Raw genomic sequence first — 10000 nt, 5'->3', positions numbered from 1 at the left:
GAGAAGGGAGAAAGGGGGAGAGTGTGAGAGCGGGAAAGGGAGAAAGTGCGAGGGGGGAAAATGGGAGAGAAGGAAGGAAAGGGATAAAATGGGGGGGGGGGGGAGTAGTAGGAGAGTGGGAAAGCAGGTAAAAGGAGAGAGGGGGAAGGAAGGCAAGGGAGGAAGGGAGAAAGGGAGAAAGCAGGAAAGGGGAAAGGTAAGGTTATTGGTATGTTTTGGAGAAATCTTGTTTGTTTTCGCTTTATTTCCTTCTCATTTTCGAAGAAGAATCATATAAATGACAATAGTTTGTAATTTCTTTTAGAACCGGCTGTTCTAGAAATATTCTCAAATCACTTGCATTTCATGTTTTCCTACGCGATTTGTTTACTGTCTTGGAAAGTATGGACAAATGACAGATGAAGAGGAAATTGAAGAAGAAAAAGAAGGGAAGGAGGAAGAGGAAGAAGAAGAAGAGGAGGAAGAGGAGGAAGAAGAAGAGGAAGAAGAAGAAGGAGGAGAAGAGGGAGAAAAGGAAGAGAAAGGTAAAGAAAAAGAGGAAGTAGAAGAAAGAGAAGGAAAAGAAGAAGAAAGAGATGGAGTAGACGAAAAAGAAAAGAAAAAAAAAAAAACGAAAAGTATATAAAACAAAAGAAAGAGAGAGAAAATCAGAAAAAAAGAATAAACATAACTACAAACATCTCATACTCGGAAGAACAAATAGAAAACAATGAAATACAGTGCACACACACACAAAAAAAAACGGCAGAATCTCACACTCGGTCGAACTCCTCCTTGAAGGGGGCGCCGCTGGTCAAGGCCATCCCGTAGCGCTGGGGATAGAAGCTGTTCCTGGCGAAGTGGAAGCGGTGGCGGCCGAGGCGGAGGGCGCGGATCTCGGCTCCAAGTTGGGCGTTCATGTAGGAGAATTTGCCCGTCAGGACCTGTTGAGAGGGAGAGGGGAGTGAGAGGGGGGGAGAAGAGGGGAGTGAGAGGGGGTAGAGGAGAGGGGAGTGAGAGGGGGAAAAGGAGAGGGGAGTGAGAGGGGGTAGAGGAGAGGGGAAGGAGAGGGGGGAGGAGAGGGGAAGGAGAGGGGAGGGAGAGGGGGGAAAGGAGAGGGGAGGGAGAGGGGGGGAGGAGAGGGGAGGGAGAGGGGGGAAAGGAGAGGGGGGAAAAGAGAGGGGAGGGAGAGGGGGGGGGAAAGAGAGGGGAGTGAGAGGGGTGTGTGTGGAAAGAAGAGGGGGAAGGAGAGAGGAGGGAGAGGGGGGAAGGAGAGGGGAGAGAGGAAAGGGGAGGGGGAGAGGGGGGAAAAGAGAGGGGAGTGAGAGGGGGGGGTTGGAAAGAAGAGGGGGAAGGAGAGCGGAGGGAGAGGGGGGGGAAGGAGAGGGGAGGGAGAGGGGGAAAGGAGAGGGGAGGGAGAGGGGGGAAGGAGAGAGGGGAAGGAGAGGCGAGGGAGAGGGGGGGAAGGAGAAGCGAGAGTGAGTGAGACGGGGGGGGGAGAGGGGAGTGAGAGGGGAAAAGGAGAAGAAGGAGAGTAAAAAGAGGGGGAGAAGAGGGAGGGGGAAGCGAAGAGTGAGAGATAGGAGTAAGAGAGGAAGCAAGGGATAGGGGAAGAGAGGAGTGACAGAGGGGAAGGAAGAGAGAGAGAGGAAGAGGGGAAGAAGAGAGGAAGAGATATTAGTAAAAGAGGGAGTACATACCCGTCAGGCTTTGAGGGGAGAGGGGAAAGAGGAGGGAGAGGGGGGAGAGGGGAGAGAGGAGGGAGAGGGGAGTGATAGAAGAAGAGAGGGAAAAAAAGAGGGGAGGGAGAGGGGTGTGAGGGGAGGAAGAGAGATTCTAGAACAGAGGGAAAATACTTGTCAGGACCTGTGGGGGGAAAAAGGAGGGAGAGAGGGGGAGTGTGAATGGAAAGAGGAGGGGGAGAGGGGAAAGAGGGGGTTAGAGAAGGGGAACAGGAAGTGAGAGAGGGGAAAAGAGGGCAAAATGGGAAGGGAGAGGAGGGAAAGGGGTGAGAGGGGGACTGGAGGGAAAGAAGGAAGAGGGAAGGGAGCGAGCAAAGAATCCTGTACGGAGAAGAGACAAAGGAGGGCGAAGAGGGGAGACAAGGGAAACCAGAAGTGAGAAATTAGTGAAAAAAGAGGCGTGGGAGAGGAAGTAAATGGGGAGGAAAAGTAAACAGGGAAAGAAAAGAAAATAAGTGAGGGGAAGAAAGAAAGAACTGAACGAGGGCAAGGGGAACAAAAGGGAAGGATAGGAGTGAGACAGGAGAAAGAATAAATGAAAGAAAAGGAGAAATCAAAGTAAAGGAATCTGTCAATTGTGACGTGTGGAATGAGAGAGAAGAGAAAAGACTATTCCATCCGTTTGCCCAAATCTCTTCCTTGATCCTCTCTCTACTCATCCATCTATTTACTTTCCTTAACGTCTCTCTCTCCTTATTATTCTTTATATATCACTTCCCTATCTTTCTTTCTCTCTCACTATCCAATCGTCTATCGTACTATCTGTATCTCCATTTCTCTCCCTATGTCTCACTCTCTCCTGTCTCTTTATTTTTCACTCTATTCTATCTGTTTATCTATCTACACATATAGTCTTTCAAAATTTCAATATTTATTTCCCTTTTTACCTATCCACTTTTCCAAACTATCTATCCATCTATGATCCTTTCTGCCTTATCCTATGGTCTATCTCTTTCTGCTTACTGATCTATCAAGCCATCATCCTCTGCTTATCTATCTATTATCTTCTCTACCTACCTATCCATCACCTGTCTCTCCACCTATATGTCTATTTGTCTATCTTACCTTCTCTACGCCTTCCGTCCAGCTGTGCACGTAGCCGACTGATGGGTCAAACACATCCCACAGTTCCTTATATATTCCCTGGGTGGCCTCCTGTATGGTACAGCAAAGATTTTATTTGTCAACACTGAAGACTTTAGGGAAAAAAATAGAAGATAAAAAGAAGTATGCACAAATAAACTATATTGATATGTACATACGTATTTTGGTTTGATATTGTTTGCACTTGTCAATTCCTCGGTAAGACTAACACATATTAATGACGATGCAGTCACTGACAGACTTGAAAATAATATTAAGTATGTATCCCTCATTCTTCGCGCTTTTACATAACAACAGCTAAGCTTAAAAGAGTGTACTTGCACTGAGATTTTTCTAAGTAAAAACTTATAACCATTGACTAATCTAAAACACGAACCGTTTTGCTGATCAAATAAAAAAAACTAAAAATTATTAACCAACCTTACATACGAATAACTCATCCGCTAACTCCGTAAACAAATCATATAACCTTAAACACGAAAAAAAAGAATAATATGATAACTGATAAGAAGAAGAAGAAAAATGATGAACCAACCTTGAACACAAACTCATTGGCTGACTGGAAAACGACATTAAGCATGTACCCCTCGTGCTTAATGGCCTCCAGCAAATCCCACAGAGAGTCAATTGGCTTCTCGTAGGACGGGCTCGCTAGCATGGCGGTGAGAGTTCCCGCGTAGAGCGCTGGTGGAGAGGGAAAGGGAGAGAGGGAGGGGGAGAAAGAGAGTGAGTGTGAGAGGGAGAGAGGGAGAGGGAGAAGGAGAGAGTGTGAGAGGGAGAGAGGGAGACGAAGGAGAGCGTGAAAGGGAGAGAGGGAGTGGGAGAAGGAGAGAGAGTGTGAAAGGGAGAGAGGGAGAGGGAGAAGGAGAGAGTGTGAGAGGGAGAGAGGGAGACGGAGAAGGAGAGCGTGAAAGGGAGAGAGGGAGAGGGAGAAGGAGAGAGAGTGTGAAAGGGAAAGAGGGAGAGGGAGAAGGAGAGATAGAGTGGGAAAGGGAGAGAGGGAGGGGGAGAAGGAGATTGAGAGGGTGAGAAGGAGGAGAAAGAGGAAAAATGGGAGAGAGAGGATAAAGAAAGGGAGGGAGAGGGAGGAGACAGAGTGTGAAAGAGAGAGAGAAAGAGGGAGAAGGAGAGAGGAGATTGAGAGGGTGAGAAGGAGGTGAAAGAGGAAAAATGGGAGAGAGGGGAAAAAGGGAGAAGGAGAGAGAGTGTGAAAGGGAAAGAGGGAGAGGGAGAAGGATTGAGGAGATTGAGAGGATGAGAGGGAGGTGAAAGGAAGAAAGGGAGAGAGGAAAAATGGAAGGAAGAGAGGAGAAAGGAGAGAAGGAGAGAAGTGTTTGAGAGGGTGAGAGGGAGGTGAAATAGGAAAAAAAGGAGGGAGAGAGGGAAAAGGAGAGAAGGAGAGAAGTGTTTGAGAGGGTGAGAGGGAGGTGAAAGAGGAAAAAAAAGGAGGGAAAGAGGGAAAGGGAGAGAAGGAAAGGGAGAAGGAGAGGTAGAGAGGGAGGGTAAGAGAGAGGGAGATAGATTGATAGATTAGATAGATAAATAGATAGATTGACAGATAGATAGAGAGAGGGGGTAAGTAGTAATCAAATGTTTCGTAAATACAGATTCTCTATTTCATTTTCCCACAAATTTTCATACAATACTCGTAAATTATCACATGAAGCAAACAAACACACAACAGAAAGAAAGAACAAGAAAAATAAGAAGAAAACTACACGCATAACTAAACAAAAAAATCAAAACACCATACGAACCATAAACGACATAACAAAAGAAGAACCACGCGAACAAAATAAAGCGCAGAGACCACTGACGGTGTTCGATCCTGTTCCCCTGCACCACGAGAGATCGGAACATGTTGAAGGCACACGTTGACAGGGACTGAGAATATCGAACACTGAATCCTGTGAACTTATTGTGCATTTGACTGACCATCCACAAGACCGGACCCACGGCCAATGTCGCTGCTGATATTACGAACCAAACCTGAAATGTGGTTAGAGAGAGAAAATAGTATTGTTAGTAAAATGGTTAGAGGTGATACGTGTTCATGTTGACAAATGTTATTTCTGACGAAGATATATTCGAAACCGGTCAAAAACATCTCTTGTATAGTGAAGAAATTCGTTCTCATCCATACCTTTCTACATAAGAGATAGTAGATATATTGTTAGTAAGATGTATTGGATATTGTCAGTAATAGTTAAAGATGATATTAATTGTAATAGCCAGAAAGAGAGAGATACAAATAGAAAAGGGGATTTAATTTGTTGTCTGAATCTCTCTATTTTTTTCGTTTATTGGGATCAAGGGAATTAGTCAATATATATGTAAAAAGCTAATAGGCTATTTTTGGGTACTGCTGAAAGAAATTTGTCCTTTGAGCTTCTTTTACTCTCAACCTTTTCGAAGCAGAGAAAATAAAGTTGATTTTTCTCCTTAAAATATATTGCTAGGTTTAGAGATAGACAACCTTTAGCACAAATGATATATGCTGTAAGGTCAATGATATACCTATACGTTTCATTTTCCCAATAGGAAAACTGCTCCATTTATAATCTAACCAAAATACTGCCAGAAAAGGACATCCTTAAAGTTTGAAGACTTCACCATATAAATTAGATTATTCATTTAACTTCCTATACTTCCTCTCTAATTCACATATTCACACATCTGTTTACTCCATTTATCACTGATATTTCAAGCTACAGAACTACAGAACAGATATCAGCTTTACCCCACAATACCTCAACATTAAAATTATATTATTCATCTAACTTCCTTATTCACACATTCACACATCTAATCACTCCATTTATCACTGATATTTCAAGCAACGAAACTTATTCTCAACTTTACCCCACATTACCTCAACATATAAACTAGATTATTCATTTAACTTCCTACACTTCCTCTCTTATCCACACATTCACACATCTAATCACTCCATCTATAACTGATATTTCAAGCTAAGGAACTTCTCGCCATTACCCCACATTACCTCAACATTAGATTATTCATTTAACTTCCTACACTTCCTCTCTCATTCACATATTCACACATCTGTTCACCACATTTATCACTGATATTTCAAGCAACGAAACTTATTCTCACCATTACCCCACATTACTTCAACATATAAATTAGATTATTAATTCAACTTCCTATACTTCCTCTCATATCAACATATTCACACATCTATTCACTCCATTTATCACTGATATCTCAAGCTACGGAACTGCAGAACAGATCTCAACTTTACCCCCAACATTACCTCAACATATAAATTAGATTATTCATTCAACTTCCTATACTTCCTCTCTTATCCACATATTCAACACATCTGTTCACTACATTTATCACTGATATTTCAAGCAACGAAACTTAATCTCACCATTACCCCACAATACCCCAACATATAAATTAGATTATTCATCTAATTTCCTATACTTCCTCTCTTATCAACATATTCATACATCTAATCACTCCATTTATCACTGATATTTCAAGCTACAGAACTACAGAACAGATCTCAACTTTACCCCACATTACCTCAGCTGTGAACGGGGAGAACACGGCAAAGGCCCTGTTCTTCTCGGCAGGAGCTGGGGAGATCAAGGTAGAAGCCTCGAGGAAATAAGGTTGCGTGAAGTCCACAACGACCTCTCGGGGACCTGGGGATGAGGAAAGAGAAAAGAGAAAAGAGAAAGAGAGAGAGAGAGAGAGAGAGAGAGAGAGAGAGAGAAAAGGATGATATTCAATTTGAAGAACCTTGTAAAAAAGTAAAAAAAAAAAGAAAAAAAAGAAAAGAAAAGAAAAAGATAAATAAATAAATAGATAAATAAAATAAATGGAAGATGATATTCGATTTGAAGAACCTTGAAGGAGAAAGACATGGGTAGGATAATTGTAGAATAAGGATGTTTGGTTTAAGAAAAAAATATAGATGTATGATGATGATAATCATGTTAATGATTATGATAATGAAAATAACCACTTCAGTAATTAACATCACATCCATAATGATAATGATAATCAGCATTAGGCAATGAGAGTGTACTTGAGATGCTAGATACATAATTATTTGTATAATTTACTCGCTTTTGTTATAATCATCAGAAGTAAAACCCAACCCAACCAAATCCTAATCCACTTTAACCCAATCATAACCCAACCCAACCCCAAGCCAAGCCAACCAAACCTCAACCCAAATCCGCAACTCAACCCAACCCAATCCTAATTCACTCCAGCTAAACCAAACCCCAACCCAACCCAAACTCCAACCCTGATCCAACCCAACCCAATCTTAATTTACTCCAATTCAACCAAACCCCAACCCAACCCGAAACCCAAAACCTCAACCCAACCCAATCCTAATTCACTCCAGCTCAACCCAAAACCCAACCTCAACCCAAAATCCACCCTAACCCCAACCTCAACCCAACCAAATCTTAATCCACTTTAACTCAAACCAACTCAACCCAAAGCCTACCCCAAACAAAAACCCAAAATCTCAACCCAACCCAACCCAATCCTATTTCACTCCAACTCAACCAAACCCCAACCCTAACGTAACCCAACCCAAAACCCCAAACTTCAACCCAACCCTAACCCAAAACCCACTCCCAACCCAAAACCCAACCCTAACCCACCCCCAAACCTCAACCCTAACCCACCCCAAACCTCAACTCAACCCCAACCTCAACCCAACCCCAACCCTAACCCAAAACCCCAACCCTAACCCAACCCCAACCCAAAACCCAACTCTTAACCCAACCCAAAACCCAACCCTAACCCACCCCCAAACCTCAACCCTAACCCACCCCCAAACCTCAACCCAACCCCAACCTTTACCCTAACCCCAACCCAGACCCCAACCTCAACCCCACCCACCTGTTATGGTGATTTCGTTGATGGCGAAGTGGACCTCCCGCCGTGCCACCATGCCCACCATCCCTGTCACAGTGCCATTGGGTAGGACGCCCCCCCACTGGCCGTCCTCAGCCAATAGGAGCTCGTAGCTGCAAGGAGGGGAAGGGGGGGGATATCTATATGTCTGTTTGTTTGTTTGTTTGTATATCGGTTAGTTACCTCCACTAAGGTTATGTTTTTGGTAGCATTGGTTTGTTCGTATGTTCGTTGGTTAACAGGATAACTCAGAAACTTATGGATAGATTTTTTGTTTCATTATATATATATATATATATATACATATATATATATATATATGTATATATGTATAGGTATATATATATATATATGTATATATATATGTATATATATATATATATATATATATATATTTATAAATATATATATATATATATATATATATATATATATATATATATATATATATTTTTTTTTTTTTTTTTTATTATTATTATTTTTTTTTATACCAAAGATGTGTCTTAGATGCCATTAAATTACTGATCCGGATCAAGGAATTTTATGAATGATTACCTCTATTGACTTGCCACCGCCAAGGAGGTTCTGTTTACGGACCTTACTGCTCTGGCGGAGGTATGCGGTCTCTGAGTGCTTCTCGTTTTTAATTGTATGGGCCGTTTAGGGAAGTGGATATAAGGGATAGGTAGATTGAATGGTAGATAAATGGATAGGCATATAGGCAGATAAAATGGATTAGTAGATTGATAGGTAGAAGCATGGATAGGTAGGTTGGAAGGTAGATAAATGGTCAGGTAGGCTGATACGTAAAAAAAGGATAGGCATAAGCGTGTGTGTACGTGTGTGAGTGTTTGAGTGTTTGTGTGTGTATATATATATATGTGTGTGTAGATGAAATTGATTGGTAGATAAAAATGATAGGTAGATTGATAGGTAGACAAAATAGATAGGCAGGTCGATAGGTAGAGAGAGGAAAAGGTAAGTTGATTGGTAGACAAACATGGGTAAGTTGATAGATGGAGAAAGGAATAGGTAAACTGATAACTAGAAAAATGGATAGGTTAATTGATAGGCACATGAATGGATAGTTAGATAAGTGGATAGGCAGGTTGGGAGGTTCATCAGTAGATAGGTAGATAGATAAAGAAAGAGATAAAGGGCAGATTGTTAAATGAAGTAGTGGATAGATAGACAGATCGACGGATAAGATGGATAGATAAGCTGATTGATAAATTATTAGATGAGTTAGAGGATAGACAGCTGAATGGAAATACAGATAGATAGGAGTAAGAAAGGGGTCTATTTTCTTTATCTATCGATCAGTATATATGGAGAAGCAGATTGTACGATAGATAATTAAGTAAATAAACTTACACCGATAGATAGATAGAAAGACGACACACTAGTAAGATGGTTTATCTATCTATCGCTGAGTCTATGTATCTAATGTAGATAGGTCTATCTAATATATCTAGCTATCTGTGCATGTGATACATAAATAGATATAAATGAGAGGGTTGAAATTCATATATATAAATAGAAAAATCTATTTGTCTATCTCTCGGATGCAGATATCTACAAAAAAGGGGAAAAAATTCTGAAAGACAAAATGATCCCTTCTTGAAGAAGCAGAAAGACAGCATCAACAACGACAACAACGACAAAAAAACAAATAAAAATATATTTTATTTCATTTTCCTCCATCTCTCCCTTTCCCTTTCTCTCTCTATACTCCATATCCCTCCCTTCTTTCTTTCTTTCCGCCCTTCTCCCTCTCCTACCCATAGCTCTCCCTTCCTCCCTCATGCCCATCCCCACCCTTCCCCCAATTCCTCCTCAACCCCTCCTTCCACCCTCCCTTCTCCCTCCTCCTTCCTCCCACTCCTCCCTACACCCATCCTCTTCACTCCTACTCCTCACTCCCATTCCTCCCTCCCCTCCTCTCCTCCTTCCTCACTCCCTCCCCTCCCTCTCCTCCTTCCTCACTCCCTCCCACCCCCCCCTCCCCTCCCTCCCCTCCCCTCCTTCCTTCCTTCCCTCCCCTCCTTCCTCACTCCCAACCACTCCTCCCTTCCCTCCTCTCCGTCTCCTCCTTCCTCACTCCCTCCCTCTCCTCCTTCCTCACTCCTCCCTCTTCTCCTTCCTTACTCCCTCCCCTCCTTCCTCACTCCCTCCCACTCCTCCCTCCCCTCCTCTCCCTCTCCTCCTTCCTCACTCCTCCCTCTTCTCCTTCCTTACTCCCTCCCACTCCTCCCTCCCCTCCT

At 42.6% G+C, this 10000-nt stretch overlaps 1 protein-coding gene across 1 annotated transcript in view; it reads right to left on the bottom strand.

Moving 5' to 3' along the window:
* The window catches only part of LOC138866411 (probable glutamate receptor), a 17107-nt gene that overhangs the window by 1256 nt on the left and 5851 nt on the right, over nt 1-10000 (bottom strand). Inside the window, exons 7-12 of the mRNA XM_070138949.1 lie at nt 7722-7849; nt 6381-6502; nt 4583-4814; nt 3361-3509; nt 2787-2876; nt 757-923 (exon numbers count right to left, since the gene is read on the bottom strand). Of these exons, the coding sequence (XP_069995050.1) occupies nt 757-923; nt 2787-2876; nt 3361-3509; nt 4583-4814; nt 6381-6502; nt 7722-7849 (888 nt within the window). The remainder of the gene's footprint in view (nt 1-756; nt 924-2786; nt 2877-3360; nt 3510-4582; nt 4815-6380; nt 6503-7721; nt 7850-10000) is intronic.

Source organism: Penaeus vannamei, chromosome 25, assembly GCF_042767895.1.
Source record: "Penaeus vannamei isolate JL-2024 chromosome 25, ASM4276789v1, whole genome shotgun sequence".
In the NCBI taxonomy this organism is placed as follows: Eukaryota; Metazoa; Arthropoda; class Malacostraca; order Decapoda; family Penaeidae; genus Penaeus; species Penaeus vannamei.
This window is presented reverse-complemented; position numbering and strand designations above follow the sequence as displayed.